The sequence below is a fragment of the Sylvia atricapilla genome, chromosome 19, assembly GCF_009819655.1.
Source record: "Sylvia atricapilla isolate bSylAtr1 chromosome 19, bSylAtr1.pri, whole genome shotgun sequence".
NCBI classification, from domain to species: Eukaryota; Metazoa; Chordata; class Aves; order Passeriformes; family Sylviidae; genus Sylvia; species Sylvia atricapilla.
Genome location: NC_089158.1, coordinates 9,977,497 through 9,990,523, shown reverse-complemented (window position 1 = coordinate 9,990,523; position 13,027 = coordinate 9,977,497). Strand labels below are relative to the sequence as shown.

Sequence of the window (13,027 nt, the reverse complement as noted above, 5' to 3'; positions counted from 1 at the left end):
CCTGGCTCATTGCAGATGCTCCCTTTATTCTGTGCATCAGAGCTCTCAAAGTCGTGGAGGAAGCCATTCAGCTGACCTGCTGAGAAAACTGAAATTCTTAGTCAGAAATTTGTATTCAATTCGCTGCACAGGAGTTTGGGTGGTTTTTCTTTCATTCTGTCCTCTCTCTGTAAATTTCTTCTCTAAATTTCTAGTCTATCCTCTGAAGTTAGGGCTACGAGTGTTGGTGGGCAGACAGAAATGCACCTGAGCCTGTGACCAACCTGTTCCTCCAAAAGGGTTTCTGTTCAGCCAGGCTGCCGAGTGAGGAACTGCCTGTGTACATTCCAACTGCTGCTCCCTCTCTGAATGCTCCAGACACTGCTCAGAATCCCAGGGAAGACAAAGTTGCTTCAGATGCTTTTATGTTATTTTATTGCTCTACCTTATATGTGACCACTGTAGGTATAATTTGAAAACAATAGAAACATGAAGCAGTTTTCTTGTAGGTGGATTTCTTTATGTCGTTCCATGTATATCACTTCTGGACATAATCTTCCTGAATCATAAAATCTTTGGCCTTCTCATGTGTGTTTCTAAAGCAGTTGGAGCTGTGTAACATGACCAGATTTTTTTCCCTGCATTTTAGATGCTAATAGAATTGTTGCTGTTGTGTGACATTTGTGTACAGGCTGAGAAAAGCCTCATTTGGTCATTGCTTTGTTTTACTATTATTGTTGTCTTCCTGCTCTGTCAAACAGCAGTGTTTAAAAACCACACATCACGTTTACAGCTAAATGGCCCTATTTTGTTTCACCTTCCTTATGTGGTGTGTCTGGAAGTCAGATGCTTAAATATGATTGTTCAACATAGGCTTTTACAAGAGAGAGCTGGGAGTAGTCAACACTCTGCTCTGCCTCTCCTTCATTACTCTGTCCTTTTCCATCCCATCCTCTTCTGCGTGTGAATGCAGGTAGGAAGGTAAGTAAAAGTAGGGATTGTTCTGTTAAAAGTGATAAAAATAGCATTGTTTTGGTCACCCTCATTTTTAATCTGAATGTCTGTGCTGCTCCATTATGGGTCTCTTATGCACAGGTCTATTAATGCATCCTCCCCAGTTTTTATGTAAGAGCATTGTATTTATCCTGTGTTTCCTCACTGGGATGTGTGAATGTTAACTCTCTGACACTCTGGCATCATTAAATACTGACTTTTTGCCAAATTTGGGATGCTAGCCTTTCATCTTCTGAGAGTAACCTAAGGTTATTTTTAAACTGAACTTACTATCCACTGCATTTTAACGTACTATTTTCCATTATTAATACAGAAAGTATGCAGGCCCCTGCTAAGGAAAAGTCAAATATAAACATCCCTTTTCCAGTTTTTGCTGCCAAATCTGAGCAGCTTCTGTACAAGATAGAATTTAAAAATGCAATAAAGCTGGAGGTTCTGCTTCCTCCAACTCTGCATAGCAATGGTGACCTCTTAAATATAATCAAGAGCCCATTTTGCCCTTGGTCTGCTCCAGTCTTGGGTTTGAATTGCAAATGAGAAATGCAGGATTGACCTGTTGAGAGGTCACTGTGGTGTGTGTAAGGTCCTTCTTTAATATGATAGTGGAGATTGAATGGTGCTCCATTTCCATCCCTTGTTCATTTGTGGTGCAGTATTTCAAAGCAACAGAAATAGTTTTCAGAGGATTCTTATGAGTGAGAGCAAATAATTGTTAATAGATACAGCCTGGTAGCTTTATTTTATATCTGATACAGTTCTTTTTTTTTTTTTTTTTTTTTTTCCCTTTTTCTTTATCATTTATCTTTTTTTTTTATTATTCTTTTTGCAAAGGCTGCCTTTTTCCATCTCACAAACCAGCCATGGTGGTCAAGTCCCTCTGTTAGTGGCTCATTTGAAGCTTAACTGCATAGAATTAGGAAGAAGGAGGAATATGAATGGTACCATCCTCAACTTTCAGTCATGAGAATGGAACTTACTGAAAGCTCTGGCTAAGACAATTTATATAAATGGTTGGGCACTTGGCATTAATATATTCAACATTATTTTAGCTACTAGAACCCTGTGTGGCTCTTGTTAATGCCTGATATTCTAGGAACAACTCATTTAAAGCTTTATAACACAACCTGCACGATGTTCAGGACATTCAGAATGTATTTTGTTCCTCTCTAGCCAGTGTTTGCAGTCCATTACAGAATTTAAGGTCAGATTTCACTGGTTTTTTAATTCAAATGTGTTTTCATTGAGTAGGTTTTGTGGAGTAGGTTTTGCTTTGATGAATGAAGCTGTACTGGTGATTTGTTTGGCTTATGGGGATGTTGAAAATAGAGAGGAAACAAATAATTTCATTTTCATATCTTACTGAGCAGTTCTTAAAAAATATACTGTGGTTTCATTGGAAGTCTGTACACCAAACACAGTGGAAGTAGGCTTTAGGAACATGTTATCTTTTAAATGCAATTATATCATCAGAGAAGAAGAGTCAATCTATAGCAATAAAAGCTCAAGGATTTGCAGTGATCGTTACACATCTGAGGGGATTTTGCTTAATGGCTTAATCTCTCATTTATGTCCTCCCGTTCCCGTCGCGTCCAAACGTCGGTGTCATTTCTCTGGGTTTGGGGTTTGCCTGGGCAGGTGCTTTGTTCCCTTGTCCCAGCGGTGTGCGGCCTCGGCTGGAGCCGCAGGCAGGGCTCTGCGGGGCTGGGGACAGGAGCAGCCCCGTGGGCTGGGGTGGCTCTGGCAGCTCCGGGCACCTTCAGGGCGCCTCCACCCGCAGAAACACGGAAACGGGCTCTGAGTTCAGTGTCGATAGGGCTGTGTGAGTTCCCAACTGAGGAGATGCCCTGGGGGCTCGGTGCTGTCTGGAGCCGGAGTAGCACTTTGACAGACACTCGGGTTTCTTGGCAATGCCTTGTTTTGGGGCTCTTTGTTACTAATTCGGAGGACTTTGTTGTACCTTTTCAAGACAAGGTGGCATTGTGCAGCTGAAGGGCGGGGGGAAGAAAAAGTTTTTCTCTCTAGTTTGACCTTAGCAAGTTGTTAATTCCCCAAGATCCTTATGCCCGTATTGGGGAACCACTGCTCTACCAGCTGGATCTAAAGAGGGGGCTCATCTTCTCTGTGGAGCACACAAAGCCCCTTAGAAAGTCCATCCAGCTTTTTGTTTCATTTGACCTAAACACATTAGGTCAGTGTGTGTCCAAAGGAACCATTTCTAATTGGCCATCAGCTTACACGGCTCATTATTGTACCTGAGCGAGCCGGGGGCTCGCGGGGCCGTGTCAGAGGTCAGGGAATCAAAGCCCTGCCGGTGGCAGCAGCCACCCTCAGGTCAGCCTTGCAGAGCTCCAGCCTCTGCAGCCTTCTCTCCATATTTACCCAGCATTATTTCCTTGGCATTGTTGCAGAGATGTAAGCTTTGGGGCCCACTGCGTTACAGACTGTTTCTCGACTCACTTTCAAACTCTTTGCTCCTTCTCTGATTCCTGGTGTCTTCAAGCCTTTGTCTTTTTCAAAACCTGTGTTACACACCCTGTGCCTGCACTTGCCAAGTCCTCTAACCTGGGCTGGTGGGTCACTTCACTTCTGGAGATGAGAACTAATGTCAAAGCAAACAAAAAGTGTTCTGCCGGGCAGCCCTTGGTGTTGTACCTTCTCCTGGAGGCATATCCAGTGCACACAGACTCCAAGATGAAATGCAAAGCTAACTAAACTCTGAGTTCCATCTCTCCTTGCCATTTCAACCAGTAATTGTTCTGCTGTGGATAAATCTGTGCTGTACGTTAATGGAATTATTGTGTTCATTTAGGTTTACAATAAGCAGGAGGCCCTGTCCCTGGGCTTCTGTTGAATTCATTTCTAAAACAGAAAATGTGAGCTATGGTTTTTTTCCCCACATGCACTTCCTGGCTTTTGCGTGTTCAAGTCAGACATTTTATTGAATGTCCTGTTTGCACCACTGGTACTGGGAGGAGAGAGGGGTTGTGTACAAGCTCCGACGGATGAAATGTTTCACTCTAATGATGTTTTCTTTTCTGTACTTTGGTGTTTTTTCCCCCTAACATCCAAATCGTTAGTCAGCATTATCCTCTAGTGTCTCCTCCGTGCACGTTCCTCTCCCCCAGGCGTGTTCCTGGCCATGCAATTCACCTTTTCCTCCCACACAGGACATTGCAGAGAACGGGTGCTCGGCGCCGGAGGAGCCCCTGCCGCGCACGGCACCGTCACCCCTGGGCGACAAGAGGGACCCCAAACTCAGAGAGGACAGAAGACCCATCACAGTACATTTTGGTCAGGTGGGTCTCGCTGTGAAGTTGTTCTCAATCCTGTGACTCAGCAAAAGTAGTTCAGAGAAAAGTAATAGTAACAGATACTCCAAACTTTAGTTAAATACTTTAGTCACTGACCCATGCTGGTTTAGTTTTGTTTCTCTTGTATCTGTTTCAAGGGGATTCTAAAACCTGATTTTTCTGAGGTTTGCTGATGCCTTTTGTTCGGGCAATGATTCTGAGGAAAATAAACCATGAGTGGATGGAGGGTGAAGCATAAATATTGTAGCAATTTTATAAACTATTTTGTGGCTGTTTTAGCATGCAAGGTGCTACGGCCCTCAGGACTGAGGGTGTAGAATTTAAAACATCCCTTTTTATCTAACCAGATCATTAGTGTCAATATGGAACATCCAACTATTAAAGCATTTGAACATTCTCTGAAAATTAAATGCGATGAATTAAGATGGAGAAATCAATTAATAGCTTGTTAGTGTGCTCTGTATTCAGTATTGACAGCTGAGCTGTTCACATTAGTTACTCGTGTAATGTTTCTTTTGATATGTCTGCAAAACAGAGAGTTTGGAGGGGTTTAAAGAGCTAGCTATTTAGAAAATGTTGTAGTTGCTACGATTTTCATGGAAAAACATCCAGTATTTATTATCAGTTTGCCAGTGTTTCCCTATTAAGTACAGCCTGATTCAGAAAATAACAAGATTTGTGTTCACAGTTCTCTTTTCTTTTTCTGTATCTATTCTTTACAGTGTTCTGACTAGAAAGCAGGAGGGAATATCTGATTTCTTCTAAGGAAGCAAAGTGTAATTTTAAAGCAACTGTAAAACATTATAAAATGTGAAGCAAACCAGTTTTAGAGAAGTGTCTGTGAGCAGAAACCAGTTGGTGTTGCTGCACTGACTGTTCAGTATTAGATGGGGCTGCCCGAGGTCTGATCAGAGCAATGTTGTCTGCATCATTGCAGAATTAGGTTTATTTTTTCAGTACTTTCACCAGCTTGCTAAGTTCTTGGAGACTTTTTAAAAATCGTTCTCTTCCAATTAAGTATTCTCAGTAGAGATTTATTTTTCCATTACTTTCTGTGCCACAGCAGTTGAGAGGAATTGGGGCTACTGGAGGAATGTTACATTTCATTTGAAGCACTCAGAAATCAGATAATATTAGAATTTATTTTCAGTTTTTCCTTTTAGAGTTTTGTGAGCGATGGATGGTTTAAACCATGATGGTAGATTAATCAAATATATATTTGAGTGGTGGTAAGTGCAAATTTAAATTCATGAGGTTTTTTAACAGTCACGTTCAAATTTTTTAGTGATCACTTTTCTGTATCGAAATAAACACATAGCAGCTTTCCTTTCCCCTGGCTGTGGGGAGGGGCTCGCTGGCCGAATGCTTACTGCTGTCATCACATTACAAATGTTGGTTTCCAAAAAGCCGACTGACTTAGCACTTGTAGGGCTGTCTGACTCCCAGCCTTGGTCCTGGCACGGGGCTGCTTTTCCTGGTAGCCCAGTGCCAAAACAAAAATGACATCATACCTTCAGCCAAAAATGAAAAGATCTTCAGGTTCATGAAATATAGATTAAGGCTTTGGGGAGGAAAAAAAGCGGCAACATTTACTGTATAAATGAGAGATGGCTTCTAACTCGTGATTAAAGGCAGAGATTTTAATGTCACTTTTAACTCTGTCTAGAATACAGAAGGTGGGAACAATTAAAAAGGCGCAAGAACTCTGAAATAAGGGCTGTTTGTGCATTCACAGCTCTTCTAAACTGAAGAGGATGAAAGAGGCTTTTTTCTCATTGTCAGGGGCTCTCTCGGAGTGCATCATTGTGCGGCTGGCAGCGAGGTTTAAAATGCATGCATGCGCTGGGGTCAGGGCCCGGCTCGGGGCGGGCGGTGCAGGGAGCGCGGCCGCAGCGCTGCAGCAGCGCTCCGCCGCCGCGCCGGCCTTTAATTGAGACGTGCTGTCAAAGTGACAAACACATTTGCATACAGTCTATTTATTTTCCTCGGAAAGGTCTGCAGTCTGCTGTTGGTTGAACATTCTTAATCAGCGAGCTGTAAGTGAGCCGGCAGCGAGCTGTCCTGTGCTGGGTGCTTCTCTTCATTACATGACAGATTAGCTAAAGGGGGATGGGCTAGCGAGCCAGCAACAACCTTTAATTTTAACTCATTATCTCTCACCCTAGAGTGAGGGAGTTGCTGGCTTTTCCAAACACAGTTGTGGATCTGCAGTTGTTAGGCTACAAAAAATATCGGTAAAATGTCTTGAAATGCCTGTGAAAGCACAGCCCCTCGGCTGATGGCTCACCAAAATTTGGCAGTAATTAGCTGACTGGGGGAGATTCTGTATGTCCTGGCTCATCTTGGCGAGTGGTGATCAGGCATGGATGCAGAGCCTTGTTTGTTACGGGGTTGTTTTAATGATGCTTTCTGTAATAGTGAGACATTGTGGGAAAGCTCCCCTTGACGGTGAGAAGAAGGATTTTAGCCAGATAGCCTGGGGCAGTGCAGTAAACATCTAAAGGGAGTGTTCTTACTAAGACACCGCTGTGGGAGGGTGGGAGCACTGCTTTTCCTGGGTGGGACTTGGCATGCTTTACCCGGGGTGTACCTTTCTTACTGATCATCACCCAAATACAGGCACCGTCACCACGGGCTCTGGGACAATGCAGCTGCACTCAACAAGTAGCTGGAGCACTACAGGCAGCTCAGGGTTTAGTGGGTGGGGAGAAGAGAGGACCATTTTCAAGCCAAGGCCAAGATTCAAATGGAAGGTTTGTAGTACTGAGTAGTGCTCTGTGTTTGGGGGAAGATAAGGTTAATTATTATGGAAGATCCAGTGCTACAGAGAACATCTCTTGTGGTGCTGGCTGATGGGTGGACTTGGTGATCTTACCAGTCATTTTCAACCTTAATGATTCTATGAAGGTCCTGTTACTTGCTTTCTTCTGGTTTTTGTCTTAAAAGCTGGCCAAAATGTCCTGAAAGCATCAAACACATGCTGCCAGAGCTGTCCCCAGGATCCTTCCCAGTGTGTCAGGCAGGGCAGGCACTGGGAGCCCAGTAAGCCCTGAGCAGGGCAGAGTGGGACACTAATGCAGGTCATTTGTGACTCAGGGGTTTGGACTCTTTATTTCCTTACCCACACTTGTACTTTTAGGTAGAACACCTGTGTCTGTGTTGTCTTAGAGCTGTTTGGAGAACAAACACTACACAGTGTCATGATGATGTTTTGAGCAGGTTCCTTGTCCAAACAAGCAGCTGTTGGGGCTACTTTGGCAGGACCCAGAGTTCATACAGGATTGGTCCCTGTGCCCAGCCTTCCCTCCAATCTGGGAGGGGTGCTGTGAGCACACAGGGTGAGCCCAAGGGCTTAAAAATCAAACCTACACTCAGGAGCATTCTTCCTTAGGAGCTTTTCCACAGTCAGTAGCACCCCTGATTTAGTACAATTAAACCAGCAAACAATAAGCTGCCAGAAACGTCATTTGTTGGGAAAGGGAATCATTTCATTAGAAGCAAGTGATCCTGGCAGTTCTGTACAGCTCTCTAATTGTGTCTGTTATAATTAGAATGTCTTTTGTCAGCTTCGCTGGGTTTATGTTTTCTATGGCTTGTTTTTATTTACCAGCAAATAGGATATTTAATTCCATTTATGTACCAAAAGGTGTAAAGCTTAAGAAAATGCAAAAGACTCTTCGACATATATCTTTAGTAGAGAGATTCAATCATGGTCCGCTCTTGAAGCAAACTACAGAGAATCAGTGCTGTGGGAACTAATGTAAATAGCTATGAAACAAATGGAAAATGCACTGATGTACTGAAGCAGCGTGTGTGACTGTGGAAAGGCTTCTCTGGGTTCTCTCCCTGGCTCATTGTGACTGCTGTTAAACTCTTGGAGGCCACAGCATGGAAATTACCGTCTTATTTACTGGTTTGAACCCTTTTGCTGTAAATGAACGTGTTCATTTTTCCTAGTCACAGTCTGCACTTGGACACACATAACAAACAACTCTGCTTTGTAGGGCAGTGCTCTTCTTCCAGGAGATTAAACGGCATTAAGAGGTCAGGGGAAAGATGAGGAGAACACCAGCCAGCTACATTCCAGGAAGGCAGAACTGGATCGCTGAGGCCAGAGGCAGCAGAGGAGGGATTATCTCCAGGGTAAAAGGGATGGAGTAGAGAAGGGAGGAAGGCTCCTTTGCCAGACCCTGTGACTCCCTTCACACCCAGGTGCATCAGAACAATAGCAGATTCCCCTGGATCACAGCAGGCATTGTGTGGCACTGAGGTAGAAACCAAAGGGGAAAGGGGAAAACAAGTTCATTTGCTAATACTGGTGTAAGTGTATGCTGTGGTTGCAGAGCCAGCTCCTCCTCTGGCCACTCTGAGCTGCTCAGACAATAGCAGGGCCTTCATTAAGTAAATGAGCCTCCCTTCCACTCTTCCCCACGGATGAGCAGTGTGGGTTCCCATTTCCTTTCTCTGGAGCCACATGGGGTTTCCTCCCTCTCTCAGTTTGGTTATTTATGGATTTAGCAAAAGTGTAAGTTCTTTAAAAATATTTTGTTATCAGAAAGCATATCTTCTGCCCTCATTTGTTCTCACTCCTTTCTTTGCCTGTTCTGCTCAGGAAGGAATTCAGTGTAGCTCAGTAGAAGTCACCTCACAAGAAAGACAAAACACTTGTCCATCTAATGTTTGCCTGAGACCACTCAAATGTCCCATCAGGGGCTCAGGGGACAGTGTTGTTAGTCAGAGGAGTATAACCAATGTCAGTGGACAAGACAACGAGGCATTGGATTGAAACTGTGCTTTGTGGTGTGCAGGATTACAGAGATGGGAATCGCAGGATGGCAGTCCATGGGGTGGGAGTCAGGGGGTGCCTGCACTGGCCTGTGTGTCAGTCTGGGACAAGTGTGAGCAGCACCTGCAGTGTGTGCCCAGGGTCCCTGCCCCTCGGGGCTTCCCAGGGAGCAGCCACTGCAGGAGGAGGCCTGGTGCCTGCCATGCAGGAATGGAGCTGTGCAGTCAGCCTGTGGCCCCAGTCTGCGTGCACACGTGTGTTCAGCCATGGAAAAGCACACTGCAGACTGGCTGTTAGTGTTCTGTGGCTGGCTGGGTGTCGAAGCACTCCTTGCACAGGGGTGTTAGGAGTCACTGTGCTGCACTGTGCACGCTGTGTCAGGTGCTGCAGTGCTGGGTGTGTGAGGGGAGCGCTGGCACAGCCCACCTCCCAGCGCTTGTGACAAGCGACAGCAGCTGTCACGTGTCTGCAGAGTCTCCTTGTTAGTCCTCTTCTGCTGAGGAACCCATAAATATCTCCTAGAGAGGGTCTTGGTCCGTCACTGCTGCCATGTGGAGGGAGAGCTGTGCTTTATAAATAATACATACACAGAAAATAAATACATCAGTACATGCAAGGCTACCCAAATCACCTAGACTGACAACTGGAGGAGAGCTCACAGTGTCTTATGCATGACTTGCTTCTCTATCAATGTACATCAGCATGCAAAAGCTTCTTATGTATTACTTATGAAGTTGATATGTGCAGTTAGGCCAGAACTGTCTGAACTGGCCTCTGGGCCACTGGATTAAACCAGGAGATTAAAGGAGTATGTGAAACATATAATTCTTCTAAATGCTGACCCCACTGTGACTGTTTGTTTGGCCAGGCAGTTTTTAGATTTGCCCTTAAGAGCTGGGCTGATGAATACCACATAAACCAGTTGTGAGTGCCAGGCTGCAGATAGAGGGTCTGTGTCCCTGTGTGGGGAGAGTGTTCCCCCAGTTCTGCAGTTATCCCATGGCCTGGAGAATGATGAAGCTGAGCAGAGAGTCATTGCTGTTTATAGAACTCCTTAAATGAGTACCATGTCTTTTTTCTTTTTTTTTTTTTTCTTTTTTTTTTTTTTTTTTTTTTTTTCTGTGCAAGTATTCCACTTGCTAGAGAGGAATAGCTGTTAAGAGGTAATAAGGGATAAGTCCATTTTCCAGCATTTTAAAACATGTAGGTTACATGATCTTTTTGATTTGAATTCCAGCATCAGGACCACAGAAAACTGGCAAAATGACCAGTTAAAAAAGAAAACACACGCAAAACCACTGTGGCTTTTTTCTTTAAATTTGATACTGCATTGCTGGATTTTCTAGTATTTTAAGTGAAAAATATATGTAGTTAGTTCCATGTTGACAATGTCCTTGAGGATTTGACAGTGAGATTTTCCAGCAGTTGCTCTTCGTTAGAATCCTGGTGGTGTTTAATAAGGCAGCCAAACTGCTGGCACCTCGGGCTCGTGTTTGTTCTCCGAGGGCTCGGGGCTGCTGCAGTAAGCACATCGACCAGGGCTGATCATTACAAGGGCGTACGCCACCATGAATAAAAATGTCACACCTTCTCCCATCTCACAGTGGTACAAAATGTCAGTCCTGTCAAACAGACATTGCGAGCAGCGCTGAGCAGTCAGTACAAATTGGGAAGCTGAATATTCCCCCAGCTTTCTGATATTCTTCATCTGAAGCAGAAGAAAAGCAGTTGTTAACCTATTAGCTGTGATTTTAAACTCTGCTGAGGTAGTAGATGGATAGGCTTTAACACATGGGGATAAATATATTCCTGGGGTCTGGGATTTTTTGCAACATGTCTCTCCATCCATGTATGTTGAGGAATAGACAGAATGAAAACAAGCCACAGCAAAATGAACCTCATTTTGGAAGGAGTCCTCTGGAAAAATGATCATCTCGTGATCTCATGAGTGAGATTCTCTTTCCACCTCTTGCCTGTTTTACCTCTGTGAGTAGCTGTACAAAAGCCCCTCTTGCTGGTTTGCTGTAATCCAGAAAGGGCCTGCTTCAGTGTGTTAAGGGAGTTTTCCTTCATGGCCCTGTCATTATACAGAATCACAGAGAGCTGGAGTTTTATTGTCCTTCTGGACAAATGAGGGTTGTGCTGCTTCAGGGTGAGGCCCATTGGGCAGTGCAGGGTCCATAGGATGTGTTCCTTCCTAGTACCAGGAACAGCCCTCTGTGTTCACACTTATCTAGGACTGAGGAGTGGGTATTGTCCGTGCAGGATGCTGCTGTTACTGCAGGGTCCAGAAAAACATCTGGTGCATAAGGTTAAGTGCAAAGTGATGCCAAAATATCAAAGAAATAACAAGAAATTATACAAAGTCACCAGTGGTTGCCTGAGGGGACAAGGAGAACAGGTAAAAGGGGCTGCAATGTTCTGTGTCACAGTGAGTATTTCAAAGAAATGGGCTCAAAGTCTGTTCTTGGTGTAGAAACGTCTTTGGTTTTCCTGACACCTTCTCAGAACAAAAAGCTGGTGTGTGTTTAGTGAATCGTGACAAATGAACCCCCTGGCCAAACAGTGGTGAGTGCTGGAGCAAATTGCCAAGGAAGGCCCAGCGAGGAGCAGGGACACCGAAGCTCTGCAGAACCAGAGCAGAGCAGGTGGAGAAGGAATCAGCAGAATCCTGGCCTGCTCCTGCCGTGTGTAGTTCCTGTCTGCAGCATGATCCTTTGTTATCCAGGGCCTCACTACACAGGAGCAAAATGGAAACAACGTGTGAGGCTTCTTTGAACCAGAATGACTCTAAATCGAGTTGAGTGTTGTGTGTTCTGTGGGCAGAGGTACCTACTGCACACAGCTCAGTGTGCTGTGGCTTTCAGACTGTGGCCTGCAGCACCTGGGCTCTGTGCCAGGTAAAGAAGAGGCTGTTGACAGGCATCTCCTTCGGAGGATGTCAGGAGTCCTCAAACTGCAAAGTGTCAGATAATATCAGTGTAATGGTTCAGGGATGCTGGATGCTTTTTAGAGGAACTGAGTCCATGTGTAGATGGGAGGAGGGCAGTGCTGATGGTCGTCTGCTCAGCAGACACAAAGTGAGAGTGGAGCACTATGTGGTCAGTGTCTCAGATTTTACTGATACCACCTTTTGTGGGTTTTGCTGCTGGTTTGCATTGGTCAGGGACTTTCTGTCACTGGAGCTGGGGGTGATCAGAAATCTTGACAAGTCTTTAAGCACAGATACCACCCTATTCCTCATGTCTACATCACAGAACAGCACATGTGACTTTGGACATGGCCTGGCTTAGGCTGCTGAACACACACAGAAAAACAGATCCGTGCCATTCTCAAATTTTTTTTTTTTTTTTTTTTTTTTTTTTTTTTTTTTGTAATTGCAGGCAAAAGAAATAAAATACCATTCCGTTCTATAGCCCAGGAGTTTATTGTTTAAGGCATGTGTTTTTAGAATAGCATCAGTTATCAGCAATAATAATCCACAGTGGTGTTCTCATGGTTTTGGGATTTTGGCTTTAGGCATTGCTGTGTTTTTGCCAGGCTTGTTCTACCTTCCCAATATACAAATGTGGCTTGAAGAATGAGGCACCCCTTAAAACATGGAGATTATTTTTATCACAGGACCCAGCAGATTTCCGTTGAAGTATTTCAGAGTGTAAATTAAAAATATATGCTGTAAAGCATACACTGTTCCTGTCATCCCAGTTTGTGAGCTGTACATATGGGAGCATGTAAAAAGCAGAGTGTGCTGTGCAGGGATCTGGGTGGATAATAAAACAGCTGCCTCATAGATTCTGTCTGCTTCTCTACTGAATCTTTTTAGGTACCAGACATTTTTCAGTGTTGTTATTATCTCCCTTTTATTTTTTTTTTTAAATTGAGTGTTCAGTTGAGGTCCAGCATGTTCTCCCAAAGTCAGCACTTGGGTCTCCTGCAG

At 44.3% G+C, this 13,027-nt stretch overlaps 1 protein-coding gene across 10 annotated transcripts in view; it reads left to right on the top strand.

The window, feature by feature from the left end:
- DENND1A (DENN domain containing 1A) overlaps positions 1-13,027 on the top strand; it is a 151,704-nt gene that overhangs the window by 121,978 nt on the left and 16,699 nt on the right. For 8 of the 10 annotated variants that reach the window (XM_066332968.1, XM_066332964.1, XM_066332967.1 and 5 more), the window contains exon 19: positions 4,161-4,289. In XM_066332968.1, the coding sequence (XP_066189065.1) occupies positions 4,161-4,289 (129 nt within the window). Of the gene's footprint in view, positions 1-4,160; positions 4,290-10,465; positions 10,540-13,027 lie in introns of all 10 variants that reach the window. The other 2 variants (XM_066332971.1, XR_010745074.1) reach the window with 2 other exon arrangements.